Raw genomic sequence first — 16085 nt, forward strand, 5'->3', positions numbered from 1 at the left:
AATCACAGGGACAGACCGACAGGATGCGCTCCTGCCCTTGCCGTCAGCGATGTTTATTTTGACAGCTCAAGCAATTATCTTTTCCACGTCCCTTCCCTTCGCAGCGTAAAAAAAAAAAGAGAAAAAAACATGCTGACAGTTTCTCACGCAGAAGGTTGAAATAAGGGAGGGAATGTGTTGAAATGTTAGTTGGATAAGGAGGGGGGGGGATTGTTTTTGCATGGTTTGTGGCTCTGGGAGGGATGAGCCTTGAAGAATTAGCAGGGGATGGGAGAGGTAAGCGTCGCGTCACGTATGACATCAAGCCGCCGGGCGGGTAAGATAACATGACAGCTGAGACGGCTTTTCGTGCGATAGTGGAGGCCCCGAGCTCGTCTAGACACTGCCGCGTGGCCAGTCTAGAGGGGTGGTATCTATTTTTAGACGTCTTTTGTATGCCTGGCTGCTTACAGTACAGCTCTCGCCAAGATAAACGTGAACACATTGAGCCCAACAAAGTGTAACAGACTTGTTTTTCAGCCGATTTTACTCAAATTTTTTACTTTCTCTGCTCAAATTTTTCATGTTTTCTCAAAAAACTGTCATATAAACGGAATGGACGCATCAGAGGGGGCTCGCATCGGCGGGATTCTACTGTAATGGTACTTTTCGGGGATATATTCGCAGAGTAATATAGAAATGTTGTGGTTTTCGCGAATGTACTTACTTTTCGCGTTTTCATGCGAAATTCGCGATCGCGAAAAATTCCAGGCCCTACCCATCTGGCACGCCTGCTGCCGACCCCTCCACCCCCCCCCCCCCCCCCGGACTAAAGTGGCAGAAGTGATGCAGTTCACAGGCAGATTGTGTAATTTTTAAACCAAGCTGTCTCCATCGCTGTAAATTCACATCTTTCAGCGGCACGATACAAATTTGCGACTACAACGGGACTCCTACTTTTAAGGTTTAGCAGTTTTGGTAAACACCCTCACATTATATTCGGGTTAATGTGGCAAATAACCGTTCACACTGTGTATTGTGCAGGTAACCATTTTGCAGTAATTTTGACATGCTATGTATGGTTGATGGATGTTTCAGTAAATATGTGTATGTACGTTGTGATTTTGCAAGATTGTTTAGTAAAACAGAAAAAAGAAAAAAAAATTGTTGGCCAGGGAAATGAGGGAAACTGGAGTAAGAGAGACGCAGGGATGCTCACCGCCCCTCCCTCGGAGCCGGTGGTGGAGCGAGAGTGCAGGGAGTGGCTGGACGAGGAGTCGGTGGACGAGCTGCTCTTCCGCGACGCCAGGATCGCGTCCGCGCCTCTCTCCCCCGGGTGGCCCGAGCCCTCCGAGTCCGACCACCTGCGGGCGTGAGGGGAGGGCCGCTCTGGGACGGTGATACACCTCCACGTGCATACGGCCATGCTCATTCACACACATCACTACATCTCAGCTAATTTGAATTTTTGTAGAGGAACACAAGCTGCTCTAAATTTTTGGAGAGTAGAGACCCTCGTACAAGTCACAATGTTGCCGGCTGGTGAGGAAAGTCTATCCCTGCACACTTGTGTGGCAGGTATGTTAAAGTATTTTCTCGCCACCCAGTTTATGTGCGCTTGGGTAAAAAGAGGTACTTTTCTCCCCTCCTTGTGCGACTTTTTTTTGGGGCCATGCAGAACAAGATAATTGTTTGAACCGTCACTACGCTAGGAGTGGGGCTGTATCCGGTCGTTCACAGAGTACTATTCCACTAAAAAATGTTGTCATAGTTTATTAGGCTTTAGGAATCTTTGCCGCCAGCATGCGCCAAATGTCTTCCAAGCGTCTTTCTCTTCGCTGCCATGTTCTGAACAAAAATAATCACAGAGCCGGCATGACGTATTTCTACCCTCCGATCACCTGAAAACAATAAACTTTAACACCCGCGTTGTGTGATTGTTAGGGAAACGAACTTATTCTTATCAGTACACTGATAGTTTTAATCTATTTTTAATCACTTGACAAACTCTTTTCTCTGTCAAATACATTGGTTAGGTGATAACGTGGGCGTTAGTAATAGTTCCAAATAACCGTGTTAAATCCGGCTTTACTGCATTAGTCTTCTCAAAATTTATGTAGTGGGCTGTAGTACGAAAATCTCCATATAAATAACCCTAAAACATTATGAAAATCCTGTGTAAATTTTGTACCCACCTGATGAGAAAAACCTCCATGATCCAAAATTTGTCCCGATTTTCAGGATCTCGCACAGCCCTTTTCATAAATAACTAAATACTGTGTTTACCCATGTACCACCCGCACATTTTTTCTGAAAAACAACATTCAAAAGTCGGGGTGCGGGTCATACACGAAATTTAAGGTTTTGGACAACAATGAAGACTGAAAAAATTGGATTTATAGTACATTACCGAATGCTGGACGCATTTTTACAATGAAAATACAGCGAAACCACTTATTTACGTTACCGTTATTTACTTTTTCCCGATATTTGCACCATTTTATTTCGGTCCCGTTTTAACCTCATATGATGCAATGCAATAAATTGCCGTTGTTTACAACGCGCGTATAAACTGCTTCCCGCAATTTACGCGGTTTATTCTGAGATTAACGCTTTCTAATTTAAATAATCGTAATACGACGTATTCTGATGTGTTTTCAAGACGTTTTTAAAAGTATTAAACTTTATCCGTAACGTGTCGGGAGTCGCTGTAATCCACCTATAAAACGTAAACAGCGCCAGTTGGCATCATTCGGTATAGAGCGCGCGCACGTAGTCGAAGATCGATAGCGATAGCTCGCAAACTTCTTGCTACGCGCGCGCTCTGTTTACAACCGAGTTAACTATAACTGGCAACCCGCGTCATTTTATGCGTATCAATACAACTCACGTTTTTGCTACGGGTTTTTTTTACGTTGAATAAAATGGTTTTATGGCATCACTCATTATTTTTAATTATTTGGCACTACGAGCTTTATTTTTATTTGCAGGATGTTGCAACGGACTGAACAGTTGACGATTGTGGTTATTGCATACAAAAATTTTAAAATTTATTTCACCAAATTTACGTCTGTTGTTTAGCAAAATTGATCTACTATTTTGACAATGAATATTACTGGGTTTTTTTTCTTAATATTTCATGCATTTGTGTTAGTAAAATTCTGTGCTGCAGTTATAAAGAGTTTTCTTTGTTGTTACAATGACAGACTCTTTTTCCCTATTTATGCAGGCACATGTAAATAGACATTACAGTGAAAAAAATTTTTTTCCAGAGAGTATGTTGAAAATTTGGGGTGCGGGTCATACATGGGGGCGGGTGGTACATGGGTAAATACGGAATTCGTTTTTTCGAAGTGTTAGTATTCGAAACCAAATTGAATAAGAATAATAAACTATTGTTTTGATAATCAAATATTCAGATATTTGCACAGGCCTACTATATACCAATGACTTCATAAGGGAAACTATTTGCAGCAGAACATTATTAATTACTTCAGGAACTTCATCAAACTATAATTAGGGACAAGATTATATGGTTAATTGCAATAAAAACAAAATAACACCAAAAAAGAATATCAAAACACAGCATAACACCGAAATGAAAGTTATACCATGAAACTAAATATTATTTAACCAAAACTTAACCATCACAAAAGTGTGATCTGTTAATGTTTAAAATTCAAGGAATGTCATTATTTCCAAACAAAACAATTGTACTAAAGTGCATGGATCTGAAAAATTCATTTAATTTCTTTTTTAATGTGCATCTCTTATTGAATAACCGTTAAACCATAAATTCTCGCTTATATATTTTCATTGTTCTGAATGTGTCCGGTTTAAACCAATTTAATACTAATTATTTTATTGTTTAAATGCAGCATAGTGCAGAAAAATAAAAACAACACCACCAAAATATTGATTTAAAAACAAAATTGGACTATATATATAAAACCATAAAAATCTTGTCTGTAATTATAACATGGGCTTCAACAGAGCCACAGATGATTGACAAGTGTTTGAGGACGGAGCAGGGGGCACGCACCCGTGCGGGTGGCCCTCGGAGGCGTGCCAGCTGGAGCGCTGGGTGTGGGGGGAGCCGCTGCCCCGGCGCACAACCCCGCAGGCGGGGGAGCGGTCGTCGCTGCCCGGCCCGTCGCTCCAGTCGGGCGAGGGCCCGTCGTAGGGGCAGCTGGTCAGCGTCACTCCTGCGCACGCCGTCACACACACACGGTCCGGTCCCTCTCATCCCCACTGCCCACCGCTTCACTCCGGTGCTTTGCTAACATCGGGTAACACACTAAATAACTGCAGGAAAATGTCCCACGACCAAAATTCGAAAAAAAATTCCCCAAAAAATTTTTCAATATAATTTACAACTTTCTGAAAGAAGACAAATCCAGCCTCCACCGCCCCTATGGCTGAACGAATTTAAAACAGAACCACGCACATGCCATTTTACTGTTTGTGTGACTGCACTAAAAAACACCCATCTGGAAAAAAAAAAACATGCGTTCGAAGTCTGGGCGATGGCAGACCGGAGCGTGACATTAATGACTATCGCAGGAATTTCCGTGACTTTTCCAGTTTTTTCGAAGTGAAGTTTGAAATGTCAAATATGCCATGTTTTAATTGTTATACGTGATTTTTTTTTTTTTCCAGTTACTGCTTAGCAAGACAATAGAGAGAAAAAAACTTTAAATACTTGTTGCATGTTTAGAACGTCACTTGTTATCATTTTTGATTATGAAGTCCCATTAAATATCAAAAAAGGGTATTTATATCGCAAAAATGACAATCTCAGCAGTGAACGTATATTATATGACAAACTTATGAGGTATTCGCAAGCAAACAAATACTTTTTTTCGAAGTGTAAGTATCCAAGGTCAAATTGAATACAAATAGTTTATTATTCGAATATTTATCTTCGAAAATTCTAACATTCACACAGGTCTAGCAAGTACTCCTAAAATATTTAATATTCATGAATAATTTTATATTCAATTCAACATTATATATCAAATATTTTGTTCAAAATTATTTATTACCAATAGATAAGTCTACATCACGTCAGAAACATTCATAAAAAAAATTATTGGAAGAAAAAAAATGTAGCATGTATGAGGCTACAATGATTTGTTGAGAAATTTAGATTTGTACTGCAACATTATTGTAATATGTATGTATTGTTTTGTACCGTATTTACTCGCAGAAGGGCCCCTTTGTATGGGTCACATTTTGGGCCAAAAAATCTAACCTTTTCACCATAAGGGTTGCGCTATATGCCGTGTTTTCTTGCATAATCATCGCACATTTTATACAAAAATCAGTTTGAAAAGTAGGAGTTCGCTTTTAAGAGAAAAAAATTTTTTTTTGTTAGGTATTCATAAAAACAAAATCCATTCATGGAAAGTAGGTTTATTTAAAAGTGGAGTTTACATGAGCACACCGAACAATTTAAATTAATAAGTCATGCAACAAAAACCTTTCTTCAACTTTAAATAGGAAAACCAAAACTATGACGCGAACGTGAGTCGGAACGCATAACTATCGTAGCACACACTTACCACGAAATAGTGTGAGCCATCAAATGTAGTTAACTCAGCACTAGACAGAGAGCGCATGTTACATGAATCGGCGAGATATCAATATTCGACTACGTGTGTGCGCTCTAAATGGAAAGCAACATAACCAAACATGAATGATGGCAATTAGTGGTCCACCGCGGCGACGCATATGTAAAGATTAATGTTATAACATTCAAAAAGTCTTTAAAAGAAAATTTACACATCAGACATCGTATTTCCGTTATTTAAATAAGTAAGCGAGTAAATTTCAGAATAAATATTAGATTTATACTTAAAAATACATCGTTTTATACAGAAAAAAAAATTTAACTGTATGTTGAAATTCGATTAGAAAAATATTTGATATTCATGAATATTGTGATGTTTGATTCAAAATTCCATTTGAATGGAAAAAAAAAAAGACAGTATTCACAGAAGCTTAATTAAGGAGCTACACACACGCAACACGCAGAGTTGCGAGACCAACCTGGGAGGTGCTGGCTGGGGTGATAGAGCTGAGTGGAGTTGGTCCGTCCCGGCCTGCAGGACAGAAAATGTATCACCTCTTGCAACTGCTCCTGACTGGCTAGAGACGAGTGCCACACCGAGTCTGCGGGGAAAAAAAAAAAAACACATCACATCATGGCATTTTCAAAATCAGTCACAACTAGAAATAAATACAGTAAAAACTCAATGAAAATCCTGTTAATACAAAACTCTCACTAATACAAAGTGTTTTCACAGTCACTAGAAATTATGTACATAGGTATTGAAGTGCTAAGAAATTTGTTGAATATAAAGGTATGATTATTATGTAATAGAAAGATATTATTCCAAGGGTAAGAAGTTACATGTACTGAAGGATGGTTGATAGAAATTCCCCAGAATAATTTAAACAATTAATGTGAAGTTTAATTTATAATACCATTGCTTTGACTCATTGTAGATTACGAAAAACTCTTGAAAATTTTATTCTTCGAAAATGATTGTAGTACATTGTTTTGTATGTATTTAGTAAAACTTTGCTTTATTCTTATCGTGCATTCTTTTAAGTGTGACATAGAAAATCGTTTCTTGCTGGTGCTATATTAGGCTGATGTTTTAGGCAGGAAAAGTCTTAAGCAATATCATCTTAAAAGGTTTTATTGTATGAAATTGTATGCATTATAAACTTATTTTATTTTAAGAAAATATTGTTAATTTCATCTTAAATGGTTAAAGAAAATATTGTTACGAACGCAGACAGGAAAGCGACGCGCACCAAGTTCGGAGCTGGCTGCTGCCCCGCACGGCCACTGACGTTATGTGCCATCCATTGACGTAAGGCATGCCACGCGTGCCTGGCCGGATTACAAGGGTCATATCTACCCCCAGTAGCGTCCCACCTTGAGCTATTACCACCTTTAGCGGCCTGGGAATTCCGAGCTTACAGAGGCCGTGACGCGGAGTGGCGAGAATACGCGAATATACACGACTTTTCTTGATGTTTCGGGCTTCGGGTCGGCCCGGGATGACGCGACTCGTCACAGCTGCTATTGTCGGTTTGAGAAGGGCGCCCCAGGTACTTAAGCAGCAAACACCGGCCTCTGCGGGTGTGCGGCAAGAGTTCTGCTGTGAATTCCGAGAGAGAAGGGAAGTGCGACATGGGTGAAGAGGGTGAGACACCCCCTCAAGAGTGGCGCAACGCGAATCAATGAGAGTGAGAGAGTATGACCGAGTGGCGCGAGACTGTGTGTGTGGACAGGCGCAAGGTAAGAGGCGAACCACTGTTGAGCCTAGCTCCAGTGAGGACTGTGACCTGTGGACCTTGACACTGTTAACTACAATTATTTATTTATAATGTAAATATTAGTAATTAATAAAACTGTAATAAAACTTAATTGGGCCATCCCTTATGAACCCAGTTCTCCCAACATAGGTCGTAACAATAACAATATTTTTAAAATTTAAATTTGTTATAGTGTAGTTAATACAAACCTTGTTATTGCAAAGTGCCAAAATAATGGTACTTTCAGTTTTGTATTATTGAGGTTTGACTGTACTAGAAATGGGCCAGTCAAATCATCAAATATCATAAAATCCTTAGAAATCAAAGGTTTCAATATTCCAAGGGAAAACTTATTTGAAGAAAAATATTGAAGGAAATAAAGAAAATTAAAAAATTCAACACTGATATCCTCTGAAGTTTACCAGGTCAATTTTTTTCTTCATATCTATCTGCATACATGAGATTTTTACTGCATCCCCAAGCTATTGTTCTTCTAACATGTATAATTATGTAAAATAAATAATACTATATGTTAGGGATGTGCGGGTACCCGATAAATTCAACTTCGATTCGATTCCTCAACTATTTGAACCCGGAACCGAAACTAAAATTTGGAATCGAAAAATTTGGGCAAATATTTCAAAAGTAAAAAAAATTCGAAGAAAGAAATGACGGTTACCGTTTAACTGATTGCTAGACATAAATTTATTCGTCAATTATCATTAATGTAACTCGTAAAAATGCCGCGCACTTTCACTCAAGCAAATTTCATAACGTGTTTGGACTTGTGTATGTTTGGACTTGTGATGTTTTTAAATTTGTGTAAATATGTTGGGACTTTGAGATATTCCTTATATCAAGACTGTGTTTGAACTTCCCGCGCTACTGGCTGCGGTAGCGCCACTAGCTGGCAGTGCCGGCAACTAGTCAGTCTTTGTTATCGCGCCGCCGCGGTAAGTCGTTCCGTCAGGAAGATGGTGTTATCAGTCCACAGTCAAAACATTTGGTCCTCCGGGCCGGATCTTGCCGGCGTGTTTAGTCTCTCAAGAAATAGTTTCGTAGGTGTTTAGTTTACTTCGTCGGCGTGCGTCGATATGCATCGTTCAGTTCGAGTGTGGTCCGTTGACGTCTGAAGTGCATTGATCATATTTGTTTTGTACTCTGGTGAAATTAACTTGCTCGTGTAAATGTATCAGACGTGAAGCACCCTATTGTTGTGTTTGTCACGGATTTGGAAATTATCGTATTTGTCCTGAGTGCGCCGCGCCGCGCCGTGACTTTAACCTCTCATTTGTATTACGTCGCCGTCCTTTATCATTGTTCAGGGTCCGTGACCTTTCCCTTGTTCTCGTCTCCTTTGTCCATAGTGCCTCGTCGCTGCCTTTGTCCTTTAGTATCCTGTCGCTGCCTTTGTCCTTTAGTGTCCTGTCGCTGCCTTGTTCGCCGTATCCCGCAGTTGCCTTTGTCCGTTGCGTGACGTCACAGTTCTTTGTGTCAATGAATAAAGATTACGTGTTTTGACACAATAACAGTACATCATGGCAGACGTTCGGTCGGCGTTATTGCGCCTTAGACTTGCTGAAGACCGGGTTAAACGTGCGGCGGACCTTGCACACACTGCGGCGGGGGACCCGAATAAAAGGGGCCTATTTCTTGCAACGGCTCGTGACCTTGCTTCAGTGAAAACTGGTTTTGATGCAGACTATCTCGCTGTGGAGGCTGCAGCGGACCCAGCTACGGGTTTCGATCCTGAAGCCCATGTAGCTCGCATAATCTCATTTGAAAATTACTATTATTCAGCGATGGCCGCCGTGGAGTCCTTCACTATTGAAGAGAGGGCTAGAGACTTAAAGGAGCAAACAAAGAGTATTTCATCCGGGAATTCTCACGTTGCTCTACCAAAAATAGTGCTGCCACATTTCAATGGCAACCCTAGGGAGTGGATGAATTTTGCCAACCTGTTCACCACTCTTGTGACAACGAATGCCAACCTTACTGAGGTTGAGAGACTAGTGTATCTCAAAACCGCACTAAGTGATGAGCCACTTCAGTTGATTCAGTCGTTGACAATCACAGACGTGAATTTTAAAGTAGCCTGGAAATTACTCACTGATCGGTATGACAACAAACGCTTAATCATATCTGTTCATGTTGAAGCCCTTCTGCAGGCACCTTTTGCATCTGCTGATGCACCAGCATCACTTCGACATCTTTTAACGGTTATCACGGAAAATGTGGCAGCATTGGCCGCACTTGATGTCCCAGTCAGTCAGTGGGATTTAATATTGCTTCCAATTCTCTGCAAGAGATTAGATGTGGTACTTCAAACCCAGTGGGAAATGACACTCACCGGTCAAGACCTACCATCCTTGGCCAAGTTCACCGAATACCTGGAAAAGCACTGTCGTGCTCAAGAGGCTGTGATATCATCCAGGGGAAAGGTACCCACAACACAGATCACTCGGCAGAAAAATTTCCCCTCTTTTGCACCTGTTCGTAAGTCTGTTCTGCCTAAATACCAAAGTGCAAATACCTTCCTTGCTAAATCAGAGACACACTCCTGCCAAATGTGCAGCAGTGCTCACTCATTGTTTAAGTGCTCTAAATTCAATCAGCTTAGCCCAACAGAGAGATACTCTGTAGTCAGACAACACAGACTATGTTTGAACTGCCTTAGATCATCACATCAAGCAAAAAACTGCCTCGTGGGTTCATCTTGTCGCCATTGTGGTTCGCGTCATCATTCACTTTTACATTTTGAGGACGAAACTTGTGAGGATGAACAAGGTGATGCTGCTCCCGACTCTGCAGAGGGACAGTCGACTGTACACTATGTAAATCCAACCTCAACATTATCCACCGTCACCTCTTGTAGTGCTGTGCACTCAGTGTCAACAGTCCTGTTGTCGACAGCCCAGGTTCAGATTCATGACGTGCGTGGAAACCCACATACGTTTCGGGCCCTGCTAGACTCTGCCAGCCAGGCCAGTTTTATCAGTGAAAGATGTTTTCAGTGTTTGAGTCTGCCTCGCAAAAATGCTCACCTACCCATAGAGGGTTTATCCAATACACCAGTGAATGTTGCCAAGTCTTACACTTCTTTGGTAATTAGTCCAGTTGGTGAAGACAGTCCTCGGTTTGCTCTCGATGCCTTCATCCTTCCACGAATTGCTAATAGCTTGCCCAGTGTTCAGTTGCCTTCTGACACTCGTCAGTCTGTTGTTCACCTCAAGCTAGCGGATCCCTCATTTGATATCCCTGGTGCTGTAGATTTGCTTCTTGGAGCCGACTTGTTTCCACAATTATTGACCGGTGGTAAGTTAGAACGCTCTCCCATGGCCCTCAACTCAGTACTGGGATGGGTCCTTATGGGAAAAGTGGAGACAGCATCTTGTAGAACTGCAACCTTTGTCACATCCATGGTGACCACCATTTCCCCCTTGGAGGAAGTAATGAAAAGGTTTTGGGAGCTGGAGGAATTTCCACACACACACTACCTCTCCGAAGATGACACTGTATGTGAAGAACTGTTTAAGAAAACACATTGTAGAAGTGCTGAGGGGCGGTATAGTGTTGCCCTGCCGTTCAGGAATCCTGAACCCGAATTGGGAACCTCTCGATCCCTTGCATTGAGCAGGTTTGAGCGTTTGGAGAGGCGACTGAGTGACAATGTTCCACTTCATGGAATGTATTCAGATTTCATGAAGGATTATTTGATGGCAGGCCACATGGAAAAGGTTCCAAAGTCACAGATTGATTGCTCTACTTCCTTTTACATTCCTCATCACTGCATAATCAAGCCAGACAGTTCAACCACCAAACTTCGTGTAGTCTTCGATGCGTCAGCCAAAGGTTCAACTGGAGTATCTCTCAATGATGAACTGCTCACGGGACCCAAGCTGCAGCAAGACATTGTTAAGGTACTAAGTAACTTCCGCCTTCACCCAGTGGTGTTTACCGCTGACATAAAGCAAATGTACAGGCAGATAGGTGTGCACAGAGAGCATCAAGATTTTCAACGAATTGTGTGGCGGTTCAATAAATCGGAACCAGTTGAAGATTATCGACTGAAAACCGTGACGTATGGAGTGTCCTCAGCACCTTACTTAGCAATTCGCACCCTGCATCAACTTGCTGCTGATGAGCGGGAACAGTTTCCTACTGCTTCAAGGACACTCTTGTCAGATATCTATGTGGATGATGTTGTGACGGGAGCTGACTCAGTAGATGCAGCCTTGGAACTTCAGCGAGAACTCATGACACTTCTCGATAAAGGTGGGTTCATGTTACGCAAATTCATGAGTAATAATCCTGTGCTCCTGGAGTGGCTCCCTCCCGATGCTGTTCAACTGCCAAGGCCATTCTCCATGGACCAAGACAGTGAAGTAATAGTAAAGGTACTTGGGCTGCAATGGAACCCACTCTCGGACACCTACTCGTACAATGTCCAGGCTAGCTCTGAATCACCAACTAAACGTTCTATCTTGTCTAATTTGGCTCGCGTATTTTATCCTCTTGGTTTCCTGACACCCTTGACCATGTTCGCGAAGAGCCTCATCCAGGAATTATGGCTGAAGAAACTGGATTGGGATACAGTTCCACCGCCTGAGATTGTAAGAGTGTGGGAATGTTTCAGTAAAGACTTGCCACACTTGTCGTCCCTTACAGTTCCCCGACATGTCAAAGGCTGTTCAGATTGCTCTTATGAACTTCATGGATTCTGTGACAGCTCTGAGAAGGGTTATGCAGCTGTTGTGTACCTGCGTGTGAGTTGTAAGGGTGATGTGAAAGTACATCTCTTGGTTGCGAAGTCAAAGGTCGCACCTGTCAAGGTAGTTTCATTGCCTCGTTTAGAGTTATGTGGTGCTTTAGTGTGGCAATTTACAAACACCATATTAAGCTTCAGTCCATAACTGCCTGGACTGACTCCCAAGTTGTTCTGGCCTGGGTCAATACTGCGCCACATCAGTTGAAGACTTTTGTGGCAAATAGAGTAAGCGAAATTCAAGACTGCACTGAAACCTCCTGGTGGCGACATGTACCGTATTGGCCCGAATATAAGGCGACCCCGAATATAAGGCGACCTGCAGTTTCAGGAGGCCAAACAAATGTAAAAATAATTTTTGGTAGAAATTAATGTGAAAATTCATTAGACATTTTGTGTTGATAAATCGTTTTTGCATTTATGTATAACAATTAATTTATATTTATCACATTACTTATTTAAAATAAGTTTGAATGGCCTACCCTAAAAGTCAAAAGAAACCAATTAGAAAATATTTACATTTTTAAATATTACACTAGAAATTTTTTCGTATGTTTACTCTAATGAAGCTGCATAATTGTCATCTTCAGAGCTGTTTATTTGTCTAGAGCTCGTTCACCGCCGTTCCACCGATGTGTGATTGTTCATTTTTCACAGTTTACTGTATCTACGAATTTAAAATTTTTACAATGGCTATTAATCACTCTTAAAATACAGCATTTAACTTTCCGTTTGACTTAAGCTACGTATTACCACAGAACAAGGTGTATTACTATTTAGTAGTGTGTTTAACGTAAAAAAAAAGCAAACAAAGAATGCATCTTGCCGGAACAAATTAAGTGGCTAGCTGACATGATGAAGCATACGGCCATGAATAACTTCGGTTACGTGACCGCGTATATTTGTCCATATTACTCTCTGACAGAGAGAGTCTGTTCTGTGAATTTGAAAGAATAATCTATTATAATTATGAAAGGTTTTTACATAAATAAAGAGTGGATTATTAAAATAGCTTTTGAAGCAACGTACCAAATTCATGTTAATATGGCGTCTTCGTGCGTGTTCGGCAATGTTCGTTTTACAACAAAGAAATATTGTGGAAAGACAGTTGGCAGCCGTGAATTTCCAAACATTACATCCTAAATGTTTGTAAATGTAAACAATCGTTCTGAAAATAACTGTGATATTTTAGTACAAATATTTCCGTTACAAATCTGAAGATAAATTACCGTAAATGTTAACACGCGATTGTACACAAAGTACAAATATGAATTGTGAAATAAAAGGTTGCCATTTTGAGATGCTTCAACATTCACGTTTTTACTCAAGAACAAATATTTTAATTTTCAACTTTAAACAATTGTGAATTACTGCAATATTTGGTGGATTTATCGTTTTTCCCCGTGTGAGGTAACAAAGTTTTAGTTAATATAAAAAATCGTGAACGTTTTGTTAAACAATGTTTCTACTGTAGCTTTCAGCTTGGAACTAATGTTTGCGGTTCTGACGTCTTGGGTGCGAAAATAAGGCGACTTCCAATTTTTGCATCTCTCGTTTATGTAAAAATGGTCGCCTTATATTCGGACCAATACGGTACGTTCCGAAGACAACCCAGCAGACTGTGCCTCTCGAGGCTTGCTTCCCGTAGACTTGCTGAACCACTCGTGGTGGTGTGGTCCACAGTGGCTAAGACATCAACCCTCTCAGTGGCCTGTCCAAATAGCATTGGATGACATGGCACCTGATTCAGTGGTGCTAGAGAAAAAGAACCTCACTCTCATCAGTGTTGTAACACCTCATCAGTGTGATCAACTGCTGGAACGATGTAGTCGTCTGTCAAGACTGCTTCATGTAACGTGCTACGTGTTGCGATTCATTCACAACTGCCGTGCCAAGCAGGCGAAGTTAGTAGGTCAGATTGGTACTCATGAGATAAAAGGGGCAATGATGTTTTGGGTCAAACGAGTGCAAGCTATTGTTTTTGAGGGTGATATTACAGCTCTAAAAAATGATAAGTGTACATCCCCACAGCTTCGTAAACTGGTCCCATTCCTCGATCCCTCTGGAACGGTCAGGGTGGGCGGTCGATTGCCTCAGTCTAGTTTGCCCTTTGAGCACAAACATCCCATTCTGTTGCCAAAAACTCATCAATTCACAGATCTCATCATTAGTCATTACCACGAACTTAACCAGCACCCTGGACTACAAACTCTGCAAGGCATTCTCAGAGAAACCTTCTGGATCATCGCAGACAAGCAAGCAATACGTCGTCGTTTAGGTCGTTGCCTTAAATGTTTCAAGGCTAGACCCTCTACTCAAGCCCCATTAATGGGTGATCTCCCAGCTATGAGAGTTCAACAGGTGAAGCCCTTTTCCAAGGCAGGAGTGGACTATGCCGGTCCCTTCACCATAAAAATGGCACGTATTCGTCGACCTACCCTACTAAAGGCCTACATGTGCATCTCTGTATGCTGTACAACTAAGGCAGTGCATGTGGAACTGGCATCAGATCTGTCCACTGAAGTTTTCATTGGAGCTTACAAGCGCTTTCTTGCTCGCCGGGGCCGATCATCAGACATTTATAGTGACTGTGGGACAAATTCTGTCGGAGCTCGCAATCATTTGCAAGAATTACAGCAGCTGTTGACGTCATCAGAACACCAGAAAGGTGTTACAGAATCTCTGCAGCCACTTGGAGTGACATGGCATTTCAACCCCCCGTCTGCCCCGCACTTTGGTGGGCTATGGGAGGCAGGGGTGAAGTCCTTCAAGACACACCTCAGGCGAGTTATTGGCGAGCAGGTACTGACGTACGAGGAACTGTACACGGCCTTGGTGCAAGTGGAAGCAATCCTAAATTCAAGACCACTATGCCCACTGAGTTCAGATCCAAATGATCTGAAGGCTCTCACTCCAGGCCATTTTCTAACCCTTGAACCCTTGGTCCCGCTGCCTGAACCCACCTTGGAAGCCATCCCCATTGGCCGTCTGCAGCGTTTTCAGCTGGTGGAACGTCTGCACCAAGACATTTGGAAGCGTTGGCACCAAGACTACCTCCACACGCTGCAGCAGCGTGGCAAGTGGTCTCGACAAGACAGACCTATGGTACCAGATCAACTAGTGCTGCTCAAGGATGACAGGATCCCCCCCTTGCAGTGGCGTTTAGGACGCATCATTCAACTGCATCCAGGAAATGACAATATTCCTCGTGTTGCGACTGTCCGCACCTCTAATGGGATGGTCAAGCGTCCTGCTGTAAAACTTTGCCCCTACCAGTTGAATTTTGAAAACAGTGTTTCAAGGTGTGTACCCCTTTCTCGGGGAACCGTTTTACAAGGAAATTAAAAGGAAGTTTATATTATAGTTTTCCTTTAGTATAGTTTATTTGAGTATTGGTGTTATCCGTACGGCGGTATTTTTGAAATATTGGTAACGTTTTTCAGCGCTAGCGGGAGCACCTGGAAACAGTTAGTGAGAATATCATTAAATAATTGTGTTTATTAGTTATATTTATAATGTAGTTATATATTTGCATTTGTATAAAACTATTTTAATTATTAATGCGACATAGCAAAGTTGGACAAGTGGTGATCGGGGTAAAATGAAACAAATCACGAGCTCAGCGCGCATGCGCGCGAGGGAGACAGACTTTTTCCCCTCCCTTTTTTGAAGGAGGGGAGGGGAGGCAGGCGATCAGCTGTTCTGGACGACGGGCCGGTGTGTGAGGTGGTCCGCGCAAGCGGCCTCGCAAAAGAAATGACTTTTGCGAGTGTGGGGCCGGCTTGGGCAGCAAAATAACTCGTTGGTATCTGTGTGCAAGAGTAGCTGTAAAGCTCGTCAAGAAGATGGTCGCGGTACTATCGCGGTGGAACGAGGCTCCTTCCGGCTAGTATAGCCGTCAGCACCGACTGGCCTGAGGACCAGTGGGGTTTAGCGAGGATTCGCTAATCCAACGGAGACGACGAGCCGATACGTGAGTGACTTCCCTTGTGATTCCCCTTGTGCAACG

General features: G+C 42.0%; 1 protein-coding gene across 8 annotated transcripts in view; it reads right to left on the reverse strand.

Annotated features, from left to right (window-relative positions):
* LOC134540812 (translation initiation factor IF-2) overlaps positions 1 to 16085 on the reverse strand; it is a 66525-nt gene that overhangs the window by 19251 nt on the left and 31189 nt on the right. For 6 of the 8 annotated variants that reach the window (XM_063383754.1, XM_063383756.1, XM_063383755.1 and 3 more), the window contains 3 exons: positions 6031 to 6153; positions 4022 to 4184; positions 1199 to 1343 (listed from right to left, as the gene is read on the reverse strand). In XM_063383754.1, the coding sequence (XP_063239824.1) occupies positions 1199 to 1343; positions 4022 to 4184; positions 6031 to 6153 (431 nt within the window). The remainder of the gene's footprint in view (positions 1 to 1198; positions 1344 to 4021; positions 4185 to 6030; positions 6154 to 16085) is intronic. The other 2 variants (XM_063383758.1, XM_063383760.1) reach the window with 1 other exon arrangement.

Source organism: Bacillus rossius, chromosome 17 (assembly GCF_032445375.1).
Source record: "Bacillus rossius redtenbacheri isolate Brsri chromosome 17, Brsri_v3, whole genome shotgun sequence".
Taxonomy (NCBI): Eukaryota; Metazoa; Arthropoda; class Insecta; order Phasmatodea; family Bacillidae; genus Bacillus; species Bacillus rossius.